General features: G+C 43.8%; 1 protein-coding gene across 1 annotated transcript in view; it reads right to left on the bottom strand.

Annotated features, from left to right (window-relative positions):
* Positions 1–1,179: 1,179 nt before the first annotated feature.
* The window catches only part of Cfap53 (cilia and flagella associated protein 53), a 43,739-nt gene continuing 31,029 nt past the window's right edge, over positions 1,180–13,889 (bottom strand). Inside the window, exons 7-8 of the mRNA XM_051163653.1 lie at positions 13,592–13,694; positions 1,180–1,639 (exon numbers count right to left, since the gene is read on the bottom strand). Coding sequence (XP_051019610.1) covers positions 1,411–1,639; positions 13,592–13,694 — 332 coding nt within the window. The 3' untranslated portion in view covers positions 1,180–1,410. The remainder of the gene's footprint in view (positions 1,640–13,591; positions 13,695–13,889) is intronic.

The raw sequence follows: 13,889 nt of genomic DNA, 5'->3' as shown, positions 1-13,889 counted from the left end.
CATATTATGTGAATGACTGGCGTCCGCTGGATGCACAGACTTTTACATGCATTGAAGGTACCCAAGGTGTCTGTTCCCACACCTTCTGAGAAAACCAAACATACCTTTATCTCCACAGTATCACAAAACATGGGTCAAACCATAGAGCTTCCCCCTATTAGCATTTCTAACTATTGTTTGAGACATGGTGGATCTTTCTACAGTAGCCTGTCCCTGGGGTTTGTAAGGAATGCTCATTTTGTGAGCTATTATATGTAGGGCACCAAGGTTTTCAGTGCAGAAGAGGTATAAGGAGCATTGTCCATCTTAAGATGCCATGGATACCCCCAAAATGGCATAAACAAAATGAGAACAACTATCAACAGAAATGTGAACAATCTGTACTTGTCCCCAATGGAGGAGACATGAGCAACAACCATCTGCTGAAAAATACTGGGACATGACTCTGGGATCACTACAGTTGCCTGTGACAGGCTGAAAAGGACTTGCAGTGGGTGCATTGCATAGCTCTTTGCTTAGCCTGTTCTCTGTAAATGGAAAAGTCTTTGCATGAGGAAGAGGTGCTTTGATGGTACAGCGTGTGACGGATAAGGAAATTGCATTTTGTATTAGGCACCCATTTTAGTAGTGGTGGAAGTCGCTTGGAAGCATAAGCCAAATAAACGTGTTGTTTCCCAACTTGCTTTTGGTCAGTGGTTTATCACAGCAGGGGAGCCAAAACATAGCCCAAACTATAAAGAAAATCCATTTTCTTTACTAATTCCTGTTGGGAACTGTTAGACTTGGGCCCCCTGGGGCCATGCCCTGGCTTGTATGCAATTGTTATTCTGTCCTGGCAGCTTCCTGTTGTGAACATTGTGCCTCGCTGAGCTCACCACAAGTTCCTGTTTTGCACGCTGGTTACCTTGGTTACATGGTTCCTCTTGTCCTGGAGACTTCCTATCTACATCCTCTTGTATTTTTCCACCTGCCTCTGTACTGTATAAAAGGCCTTGGCCACTCCTCATTAAAGGGCATTCTCTTAAAACGGATGACCTGATGTCTTGGGTGTTCTTCAACCTGCAGTCCCTCGCCCGATATGTTGGAATAATTGCGGCAAAAGTGCTGCAAATTCCTGTCTCCAGGGTTTTGGTAGGGCAACAAACAATGGCTTTACATCCTATAAAGCAAGACCAACTGTACAGTAAGCCTCTGCAACTAGAAGCTAAATAAATTTTTTTTCTTTTTAAGTTGACAATATCAGGTATTTTGCCAGAGCACTGAAGAACTTGCTAGTATCCAAACAAAGAACAAATTTATTTGAAGGGAGAAAATTATGTCTAATAAAGTATAGAAACTCATGGAGTGTGAGTCTGTTCATTAGTTAAAAGTACTGAAAAATATAGAAAACACACATTGGTGTTAATAAAACTATAGCGAAAGCTTGTCGGGGCGCGCCCTGCGCATGGGGTGAACATTCTGGGACAGAGCTTGGTGCTCAGAGAGAATCTCCTCCACCCTGTCCAGGTAGGCTTTGTTTGCTGCTATCCCCGCTTCAAGCTCTTGCCGCTCCTCTTCCTTCTCTGCCTCCCGAGCCTGCTGCTGGTAGGCAATTTGCATCCGTAGTTGATCCCTGTACTCCTTAGCCAAGTTACAGCGCCTAAGGTTTTAAAGATAATAAAATGTAACATGAAAAGTTACCGTTCAGATTTAGGTACAGTACCATCATTATAATGTGTGTGCCTATTGCTTCCCTGGAAATGGACACGTGTCAAACCGAGATTGTTAAGAGCATGGGTCAGTTCTAGTTCTAGTTCTTTGTTTTTGTTTCTGTTTTTTAATACTTAAAAACTCCAATGCTGGAGGGATGGCTTGGAGGCTAAGAGCACTGACTGCCCTTTCAGAGGTCACAAGTTCAGTTCACAGCACCCACATTATAGGTCATAACTGTCTGTAACTCCAGTCCCAAGGGTTCTAATGTCCTCATCTGGCTCGAGGTCAGCAGGCAGATGTGTGTTACTGGCAAAACATAGACGTATACACAATACAAATAAATAAATATTTTTTAATAAAAAGTAAATTCCAGCTAGTTGTTCCTGAACACTACTGATGGAATAACTGTGCCACTATCTTAAACAGAACACACTGGCACTAAGGATAAGCATAGACAACTCTCTAACACAGCCTAACAGTCTCGTCCCCAGCTCTGAGGCAGAACATGTGCTGTGGTATCCCCTTTCTCTCTTACCCTCGTCTCCAGCAGATGATGTAGACCTTCTCCTCCAACCTTCTTTCCTCCCACCCATCCCATTTTCCCAGCCCCCACAGGCAAGCAGGCATTACCTGGGAATGTGTTGGCCACACCAGCCAGGAAAGCAGGTAGGCTAACTGCAGATCTTCACCTCTTCCTTCTTGTCTCCAAATCCAAGTCCCCAGTCTCATGCCCAGCTCTGTGTCAGAACACCTGCCACACCCCTACCCCTCTCTGTCCCTATCTCCATTGGATCCACAGATATCAGCACCTAGAATTACAATCTTCCCAAACCCAGATGTCTGTCTGCCAGCATAAAAGCAAAAATATGTTCCCACTAGAACTCAAGAACTACCACACCAGGCCCTGAGAAATGCAATGTAGATGAAGCACAGACAAAGACCTTAACACAAACTTTATGAATATGATAAAGCTGTAAGACTCTTGTTGGAAGTCAGTCCCAGTGAGAGACGGAGTCCGAGATTGATGCAAATGCAAGAGGCTTTTATTGATCCGACATGATGGGGTCTGCCTACCTTCGAGAAGGAGGAGACCCTGAGCAGCAAAACCAGTGGAGTTTTATGCCCTTTACAGAAGCAGATTTCAGCAACAGTGATTACTGCAAACTTGATTGGCTAACAGGGTGACCTATAAGCTGATTGGGTAGGGGGTTTCAGCATTTGGGACAATTGGGGGTAGAGAGCCTGGGACTTTCTGCCAAGGCAGGTGTTTGGAGCTTTGACCCAAGTTGTGGTTTATATTGGAACTATTATCAACATTTTAGTTCCTGGTAGGGTGGGGTGCAAGCATTGGGGTGTACCAGTGGAAACTTACAGCTTGTTCCTAAGCTGGCCTGTGCAGGAGGCCTAGGGAAAATGGTGTTAGCAAGGCTAATTTCTTCAAAGCTCCTTAAAGAGGAAATGAACACATCACTTAAAGAAACCCATGAAAACACACAGAAGGAAAAGAACAAAACAGTTCAAGACCTCAAAGTGCAACAGAATAAATTCATTCATTTCTTTATTCAATTCTAAATCTAATTCAAAACAGAATCAATAAAGGAAACCCAAACTAAGAAAAATCTGGAAATAAAAAGTGTAAGAATTTGAACAGGAACCACAGAGGTAAGCCTCACTAATAGAATATAAGAGATAGAAGAAAAAATTCAGGCATACCTGCTTTAGCTAAGCAATAAGACAACTGAAAGAGAGTAAGAGAATACAAATTAGGAATGAGAAAGTCAAAATATCCCTATTTGCAGAGGACATGATCTCTATGAGTTCAAGGTCAGCCTGGTCTACAAATCAAGGACAGGACTACAAGAGAAACCATGCCTTGAAAAACAAACAAAAAGAAAAGAAAAGAAAAGAAAGAAAGAAAGAAAGAAAGAAAGAAAGAAAAGAAGTCAGGGAAATATCACTTTCTATAGTGGTCTCAAAAAATATAAAATATCTTGAATATAAACTATCTTGTGGTATATCTAGACAAGCAAGTGAAAGTCTTGTATGATAAAAACTTTAAGACATTAAAGAAAGAAGGTGAAGATGATATAAGAAGATGAGAATTTTCCCATGCTCATGGATCTATATGTTGATATGGTATAAATGGCTGTGCTACCAAAGCAATTTACAGATTCAATGCAATCCTCACAAAATCCCAAGACAACTCTTCACAGATTTTGAAAGGGAAATTTTCACCTTCATCTGGAAACACAAAAAACCCAGGATAGATAAAAACAATGCCTGATAATAATAACAACAACAACAACAACAGCAGCAGCAGCAGCTACTTCTACTGCTGTATCACCATCTCCAGTCCCAAACTGTACCACAGTTATAGTACTAAGAAAATAAGCAAATGTGGTATTTGTATAAAAACAGACACATAGAATTGAAGATCCAAGATCCAGACATAAATCTACACAACAATGGACACCTGTTTTTTTTTTTTTTTTTTTAATAAATGAGCCAGAAATAGACATTGGAAAAAAGGTCAGCATCTTCAACTAATGGTGCTGGTCAAATTGGATGTTTATATAGGATCTAAATAGAGCCATACTTATTACTCTGCACAAAACTCAAATCTAAATGGCTCAAGGACCTCAATATTGAACCAGATTGAATGTTGCAAGGGAGGGAGGGGGGAGGAGCTGTAAACTGTGCCTCCCCTTGTGACTAGCTGCTGTGCGGTGCTTTGAGCTGTCGACACCTGCTGGGAGGATCCTTTGTGTTGTTTATTGTGTTCTTTTTTTTTTTCTTTTCCTTTTTTTTTTTTTTTTTTTTTTTTTTTTTTTTTGAGACAGGGTTTCTCTGTGTAGCCTTGGCTCTCCTGGACTCTCTTTGTAGACCAGGCTGGCCTCGAAATCACAGAGTTCTGCCTGCTTCTGCCTCCCGAGTGCTGGCACACCAGACTTCTTATAAACTGGTGATCTTCGCTGGAGGAGCTTTGCTGTGCCTAGATGTTTGGATTGCCTATCACTGAGAGAAACAAAGAAGCTCTGAGAGCTATTCCAGGAATGCGTTCTTTTCAATCTGCCTAAGGAACTAGGAAGAGGGAAATTGTAACAAGAGACTTGGCAGTGTGTCTTTGCTTTATAAACCATGCCTTGGTCTAGAGAGATGGCTCAGAAGTTAAGAGCACTGACTATTCTTCCAAAGATCCTGAGTTCAGTTCCCAGCAACCACATGGTGGCTCACAACCATCTATAATTCGATCTGGTGCCCTCTGTTGACCTGCAGGAGTACATGAGGCAGAGCACTGTACACATAATAAATAAATAAATATTTTTAAAAAAATAAATAAACCACGCCTTGTATGTAATAAAGCGGAGCCTTTATCAGATTTTCATCCTGGCTTCACATCCCCTGTGTCTCTGTTCTTTTCTCTTCCATCCTCACCCCCTTTATCAGGCGGACCCTGTTTGAAATGTCCTGTCCCACAGGACAATTGAAGAGAAAGTGAAGGGTAGCCTTGAACTCATTGGCACAGGAAAAGACTTTCTGAACAGAGCACTGTTAGCACAAGCACTAAGACCAATAATTAAAAACTAGGACCTTAGTGAAACTGAAAAGCTTCTATAAAGGCAAATGACACTATTATATAGACAAATTGGCAGCCTAAAGAAAGGGAAAAGATTTTTTCCTACTACACAGTCAATAGAGGTCTAATATCCAAAATATATAAAGAATTAAAAAAATTAGATAGCAAGAAAACAACCCAATTTAATTTTTTTAAATGGGGTATAGATCTAAAGAGATAATTCTCAAAAAGGAAACTGGCTGAGAAACACTTGAATAAATGTTTAACATGCCATTGTAGGGGCAAAATTAATGCCATATCCTATATGTAATTTATATTCTGCAATTAATGATGGTCTGTATGAGAATTTGTCCTCTAGGTGCCCTTCTTCCTGCATTCTGGGAATGACACTTGCCAGCACTCTCCAGAAACTGCACAGGAACAATTAAATACAATTAGCACTCAATGATCCCTGGAGATTCAGCCTCCTGGACCCAACCTGCCTGAGGTCCACATTCCTGAGACTCACAACTTTCCCTTGAGATCCAGCCTCCACCCAACCTGCAGGAGGGACTACATTCCTGAGACTCAGGACCCTCGCTTGTGGCTTTTTCCTTACTTCCTTGTGACCCCCACCCCTAATTATAGTTTTTCCTTATAAACCCATTACCCTTGAAGCACCAGTATTACTCTCCTATCCTGCTGCGTCAGGAAGGACTGTGATCCGAAGCTCTGAGCCCATAATACAAGACCCTGTGTATTCTGCATCAGTATCGAGTCCTGGTGGTCTTTTTTTGGGGGGGGGGTCTCACAATCTGGGTAATCTCAGCATAACATCATGTCATCAGGAAAATGTAAATCAAAACTACTTGTAATAAAACAAGTGACAGCTCATCCTGTCGTTGTCGTAGATGTGGAGCAAGGGGAGAACACTCAGCCACAGTTGTCAGAACTGTAAACTTGTACAGTCACAGTGGAAACCAGTGTGGCAGTTCCTCAGGAAAATGGGAATCAATCTGCCTCAAGATCCAGCTATATTACTTCTGGGCATATATCTAAGCAAGCTACAATCTATAGAACCACAGGGGCTGCGGGGAGGCGGTTAGGTATAGAGTAAGGGACCCTCTCATCCCTTCCATGCTATTCTTTTTTTTTTTTTTTTTTTTAACAAAATCTCAACCATTCAATTTTACCAATAAAGACTTGGGAACCAGATGCTGGGTTGAAAGCCTGCTAGCTCAGAGAGGCAGAGAAAGCACCCAACTGACCCCTAAACTCTCACTATGAAGCCACGGATGCACTGAACACGTGATCTTTGCTTACGTCTCTCCACTACTGGGATTACAGAGGTATGTGAGAGGACCGATAAGCCCCAAGGACCCTGAGAGACCTCTCAAAGACCCCAGACTGTTTGACCAATCTAACTCCATGGTAGGCTTCAGTTCTCCACTTTGCCTGACTAGGCCTGAGTTTCTGTCTCTCAGAAATCAGAAAAACAATTCCTGGAAAAGCCACAGCTCATGGGCAGCCAATCAGCTTACAGGTCAGGTTGACCAGAAACTATGTTTATATTACTTTGTGGCCTTGCTGTGGCCAGAAAAGAACACAGCTGGCCCTAATCAATCAAATTAAAGAAGCCAAACCTCAATAACTCAACAAAATTCCCAGGAATCAAGAAGAATCTCCAAACAGGTAACCAACCATGAATCCCCCTCTCGAATACTCTGACTCACTTTTAACCAATCAGCTTGAAGGTTACCACAAAACCTCCTGATTGTCTATAAATTGAGTCTGGGCGCTCACTTTGTGGTCACCATTTTGAAAAGGGTGGGACTCCCTGCATACTGGAATTTCTGCAGAGTAAATGCTCTTTGCTTTTGCATATTACTTGAGTCTGGGGCCTTCCTTCAGTGGTTCTTGGACCCTTACAGTATGCACTAGCGTTCCTAACTTGCACAAGTACTGTTTTTAATATTAGGTGGTAGGATGCTGATAATTCTATTTCACCTTTGCCTTTAGTAGGGAAACAGGATTAGAGGGCTTCAAAACCCTTGAGAGAATAAGAATATCTTCTTTTACTTACAAAATCAAGTCAGTTCATGCTAAAGAGGTGGGTGCCTAGGTTTCTTCAAGACGGGCTTCTAGTCACCAAAAAGACTAGTTCTAAGGCAGCCCAGGTGGCATTGAACTCACTATGTAGCTGAGGATATCCTGAACTTTTAATCCTCTTGCCTCTACCACCTATGTGCTGGAATTATAGGTGTGTGCTACCACATCTGGCTTGGATATTTTCCATTTTTTTAAACAGACTTGATTTGCTTTGTTTTTCTTTTATTAAAAAAAAAAACAAAAACAAAAAACCCTATGTGGTAGTCACAGTTGGAGCCTGGGTCCTCTGAATGTGGGTTTTCACAAGATGATCAGTGAATTCCTATAAGAACACTTGGGGAACACAGTCTCTTTCCAGAGGTCCAGTGTCAGGTAGCTGTAGGTCTTGGAGATGGCATCAAAAGTGGTCTTGGCAAAGTTGCCCAGGATGGAAGTGAAGCCCCTGGCTGATGTGTAGCAGTCATCAATACTGGCCATCATCAGTAGCTTCTTGGGCACAGGAGCAGAGATAATGCCAGTGCCTCTGGGGGCAGGGATGAGACGTACCAAAACAGAGCCACAGCAGCCTGTTATCTTGCATGGAACAGAGTGAGGCTTGCCAATCTTGTTGTTCCCCTAATAGCCTCTCCTGCATAGGGCCAGAATGATGGCCCTCAGATGTCAGTGACTACCTCCTTGGAGCACTTAACACCAAGACCAATATGACCATTGTAGTTCCCAGTAGTGACAAAAGCCTTGAACCTGGTCTGCTGGCCAGCCCATGTCTGCTGCACTGGCATGATCTTTAGAACCTCCTCCTTTAGGGACGCACCTAGGAAAAAGTCAGGGCAGACTTTGAAGGGCAGAGAGAATGAGTAGATCTTCTCCAAGGACTCAATCTTCATGTCCTTAACCAGGCGGCCCAGCTTGGGATCCACTCCTGTCTTCTGCTTTACCTCCATGAGTCCCACAGCCTCAACCATGGCCAAAGCCTCAGCCATGACTGTGGCCCCTAAAACTACTGCTGAAGCTTCTGCAGGCCTCCCAATCCTTGCCTCCCTTCCCCATCCTGGGTCTGTGTGGGAGGGGACGAGGGGGGGGGAGCTCCGCGCTGCACCATCATCCACCATTTGGTGTTTTCCTGAGGAAGAAGTTCTTGTATTTAGGCCAAGGGAAGTGGCTCAGAGGGTTGTTGGGGTCATCTTTTTTTTTGTGCACCATGTAAAGATTGCATTCGAATGCTGATTTCTGTACTGGTGAAGAGCTGATTACAGTTCAAACTTTGGTCTACATCATATTTGGTAAACACTCCCTCCAATACCCTCTGATTGATTGAATAAAGAGATGAACAGCCTGTGCCAAGGGCCAGAGAGAACAGGCAGGACTTCCAGAGGAACCCTGGGAAAAGAATCACTGAGCCACAGAGGAAGCCACACATAGGAAACTGAGGAGAGGTAACGAAATTCAACAAATTCAAGTTCCACCGTTACAGAGTGCCTTGTTTGCAAAACCAGGAAAAACCAGATTCCTGTGACATCACAGCTGTCCTTTGCTGAAAGGCCGGTTTCCCGAGATAATCTGTCTCACTTGAGCAAACAGTCCCAGGAAGAAGAGCATTGTAACCTGCACATACTCCCATTATAGTTCCTACTATCTTACCCAAGCCCATCACCTGCCCCTGTAAAAGATTCAGCAAGATCCAGCCACACCCTCCTCCCCAGCAAGATCCAGCCATGCCCTGTTCCCCGGCAGACTCTCCATTCCCTCACTGTGTGTGCTAATGAGCCCAGGTTAGCTGTTGAGGCAGACTCTGGTCTCTTTCCTGCCTTTGTCTCTTTACTCTGCGCTGTGGTCCAAAATCTAGCAGCCAAGGAATATCTTCCCGGCTGAAGCTCTGGGGACAGCGGACAGAAAGTATCTCCTGGAGCAAGACATACAACTTGATAGGAGGACTTTTGGGAGAGGCTTGCCTGTTGAGAACTGTTAGGCTTGGGCCCCCTGGGGCCATGCCCTGGCAGGTATGCAATTGTTACTCTGTCCTGGCAGCTTCCTGTTGTGAACATGTGCCTCGCTGAGCTGACCACAAGTTCCTGTTTTGCACCCTGGTTACCTTGGTTACATGGTTCCTCTTGTCCTGGGGACCTCCCATCTACATCCTCTTGTATTTTTCCACCTGCCTCTGTACTGTATAAAAGGCCTTGGCCCCTCCTCATCAAACGGCTTTGTCTTAGAATGGATGACCCTCTGTCTTGAGTGTTCTTCAACGTGCAGTCCCTTGCTCAATACTTCGGGGGTAATTGCAGCGCGGGTGCTGCACTTGCCCTTTATTTAAATCTTACCCTCATCTCTGGACCCTAAGGATGAACTTGAGGGGTTGCTAGATCTCTTAGTCCCATTTCCCCAATGTAGCCACATCTAATAAACTTCTTTTATTTTCCTGCTTCTAGCTATTAATTTGGCTTTTAAAATTGGTTTATAGAGGCTACATGGCCAAAGCTTTGTTGGGACAAAGGCCATGGCCCCATGTCTAGTAACAACCAGGTGAGATGGAAGAGGGCTGGATGGGGAAGAGCGGCAGATCTCAGCAGGCATGAGAGCCTGAGTTCAGTTCCCCAGCTCCCAGGTAGGAAGCTGTGCAAGGCTACATACATCTGCAGCCAGCCTACCCAAGAGAGTTGACGTGCGTCTGTGTAACCCACGGAATGCGGCAAAGGTAGTGCTCTGCTCACCCTACACCCAGCCTGTGCCTGGCAACTTCTGTATATTAGAGTTCTTACTGTGAGAATATTCTCTGTCAGAACAGGTTACTATCAGTGCTCCAAGCCTCATGCCAGGGAGAGGTTTCAGCTGTGGACACAGGTTAGATCCGGGCTACAGTGAGACACACTGCCGAAGCTATGAAAGGGGATCTTTAGTGTCTACCCAGTGAAGCCTCCGGGCTCATTCTGCCTCAGTCATGTCTGACTTCAATCACATGAACTATCCTAAGTTAGAACCACTCAGTCAAGCCTTGCCAACCTGTAGGATAAGAGAAACTAAATTGATATTTTGGGGTGTTCGAGACAGGGTTTCTCTGTGTAGCCCTGGCCATCCTGGAGCTCACTCTGTAGACCAGGCTGGCCTCGAATTCAGAGATCTGCCTTCCTCTGCCTACTGAACACTGGGATTAAAGGTGTGCGCCACTACCGCCTGGCTTAAATTTTTTTTTAAAATTTAAACCACAAATTTTGAATGTTTTCAGGTAGCAATAGGGATCTACCCTGCTTCTAGCTGACACTTGTTTGTTTGTTTTGATTTTTCGAGACAGGGTTTCTCTGCATAACAGAGCCCTGGCTGTCTAGAACTCACTTTGTAGACCAGGCCGACCTCCAATTCATAGTGATCCACCTGCCTCTGCCTCCAGAGTGCTGGGATCATAGGTGTGTGCCACCACGGCCAGCTCACACTCTTTTCTTATGCCCCAGTTGACTATATGTTGAGTGGGCAGACTGGCTTCATGAGCAGAAATAGTAACAGGAGTCAACAGGATGGGCTACATACTATTTTTTATCACACAGTAAAAAGGCTAAAATACAAACTCACACTTCTAAAAAAAACATATTTCTGCACACCAAATATCAGTGCATGAACAGAAAGTGCCCCTCCCCAGGGCAGGAAGGATGACTGAATTTGAGGAGATAGGCCCTCCCTTCTGCTGCACCGGTGAGAAAGCTGCAACGACGAGGAACTGTGATTCTCCTGTTGCAGTTGTTATCTCAGAGGCTCCGTCTGCCAACCTAGGCCTAGTCTTGGAAGCTCCATACAACCTAACCCAGGTCTAGAATGTTTTCAGGCTCTGAGACTTCCTGCTGAATAAGCTCACTCTTTCTTCTTCTTTCTGAGCTCATAACCGGCTGGTTCAACTCAGCTGTTCGGGCTCAAATCCCGCTCCCAGCTGACTTACTCAATCTGGCTTCTCTCTTGGCCCCTGAATTGCTCTGTTCGGCCTCAAACTAACTGCTCTAACCTTCTGGTTCTGTCTCATTCTCTGGCTCGTTCTGTCTTTACCTGTGTCTAGCTTATTATCGCATTCACCTTCTCTCTGTAAAACTCTCCAGTATGACTGCCTCTGCTCTCTTTGCATTGCCCCTTAAGTAGCTTCCGTTAGTTCCCTCCTTCTTCTCCTGAGAGTTGGGCATATCCTATCCTGTCAGATCTTTCTCTGATTTGTCACTTTTTTCTGCCACTCAAACATCACTTTCAAACATGGGTACTTCCATCTACAAATTAACTTTATCTTCATTGTTGGGGATTAAAAGCAGGTACCATCATGCCTGGACCTAAGCTTTTCTTTAAACTTTCATTAATCTCAGTCTGGTGTCCGAGTGGTCAGTGTATGGCTATTCCTGAACCCGTAACACACTAAAACATGCTAGCATTGTAGTCTTGAGGACACATACAGAGGCCTGTGCATATGAGCTATTCCTGCTAATTGAGCTATTCGGCTACGTGATCTATGCCAGCTGCCATCCTCAATTACTCTCTGTGTTATTTATTTTTTTTTTAAAGATTTATTTATTATCTATACAGCGTTTTGACTGCATATATGCTTGCAAGCCAGAAAAGGGCACTAGATCTCATTATAGATGGTTATGAGCCATGGTGCGGTTGCTGGGAATTGAACTCACGACCTTTGGAAGAACAGCTAGTGCTCTTAACCTCTGAGCCATCTCTCCAGCCCTCTGTGTTATTTATTGAGGGTCAGTTGTTGAATTCAGAACTCACCAATATGGTGCAGCTAGCTAGCTTGCCCAGGGATCAGCTATCTTTGTGTCCGGGTGCCACCAGTCTTTATGTGGGTTCTTGTGATCTGGTCGAGTCTTCAGGTTTCTGTAGCAAGTACTTTATCTGCTGAGCCACCTCCCCAGCTCCTCAGCCTTGCAGTAGACACTTTAAGAACCTTTGGGGAGTCCTCTCATCACTGGGATTTTTTTTTTAAGATTTTTTTTATTTATAATTTATACAGTATTCTGCCCAATGTGCACCTGCACACCAGAAGAGGGCACCAGATCTCATTGTAGCTGATTGTGAGCCACCATATGGTTGCTGGGAATGGAACTCAGGACCTTTGGATGAACAGCCAGTCCCCAGCCCCATCACTGGGATCTTGACCTTGATGGCAACCTTGGGACCTCAGCCCCTTCCTCTTCCTGCCACTTGCATTCCAGCCATGAGGTGATTAGTTTTCTGCACTGCCACAGGCCCAAATAGATGGTGAGAACTCACCAAAAGTCTGAAATTGTGAGCGAAAAGAACCTTCTTAAAAACAAAAAGGACCTCGTGATTGAGGGTACAAATGTAAAGACAGGATGAGGACAGCCATCTACAAAGCTTGCCATAACTACCAAAGTGGAAAGAAAGAAAAGAAGCATTTGTGTAGGTAGCACAGAGGTTCTAGGAGAACCAGGGATGGTAACACAGGGGATTGTCTCTTCAAAGGGGAGAGAGATGACCTGTTTTCTGCCCAGAAGGGGCAGCGAACAGACACAGTTAATAGCCCGGTGATGTTTGTGTTATCTGTGTGGCTGAGACCACTCTCGATTCTCCCGCAGACTCTTATTATGGGCTTGATTTTCTCAGTCAATCTATAGGCTCCATCTTTATGGAATATGTTGCTTATGCTTTACAAAGAGTTTTGATGTAGACATGTCCAGAGCTTTGTTGCGCACATGGGACTCGATTAAGTATCACCAGGAACACTTCACCAAATTGTGCTGTGCTTAACTATGCCTGAAATAACTTACTGAGGATCAGTCTCTCACAGTTTGAACGGCCTTCTTATCTCCCATAGATCATTGTTCTGCAGGCCATGATGAGGGCAGACACCCCACCCCCATCCCCTGCATCATTTTCACAAATTGTTTACTTCAGGTATTTGTTACAGTTATAGAAAGCTGGCTCACATTACTTGATTTTTTTAATTCTTGGAAATTGATGTTATCATTTTAGATGTATAGCCAGCTTAATAACCAATGTGTATATTCAAACCCACAGTGACAGTAGAATTTAATTTTGCCAATACAGTTTCTGCCTATTTTTATATGAAAGTTTTTAAAATATTTTTATATGACATGAAATAGTTCCAATGTTCCAGAAGGACCAGGGCAGCATATAGAAAAAATAGTATCACTAATGAATGGATGAAATGGGGCATCATCCTTTATGTTAATGATGGATTTCTCTACTTAAATAATAATAAAGATAACATGATCATACCTGGCAAAATCCTCCCTCTCTTCACAGTCAAGTACTTTCAGGGCTTCATTCATGCGCTCTTGTTGCACAGCAAATTCTTCTTGTTCTTTGAGTTTTCGTTGCACTAAAAAAGGCAAGAGAAATTACTTGATAAGTGATTTCTTTTTTCCCAAACAAGACTTGCTGATATCTGCCCAGGCACTAAAGCCATATACTCTTTAGGACTTCTGGGGTGGATCTTAAGTCAAGATTGGAGAAGTGGGACCAGTGAGATGGTTAGAGGGTAAAGGCTGCCAGGTCTGAAGATCCGAGTTTGATC

Source organism: Acomys russatus, chromosome 20, assembly GCF_903995435.1.
Source record: "Acomys russatus chromosome 20, mAcoRus1.1, whole genome shotgun sequence".
In the NCBI taxonomy this organism is placed as follows: Eukaryota; Metazoa; Chordata; class Mammalia; order Rodentia; family Muridae; genus Acomys; species Acomys russatus.
The sequence above is the reverse complement of the archived record's forward strand: the minus strand, read 5'-3'. Positions and strand labels throughout refer to the sequence as shown.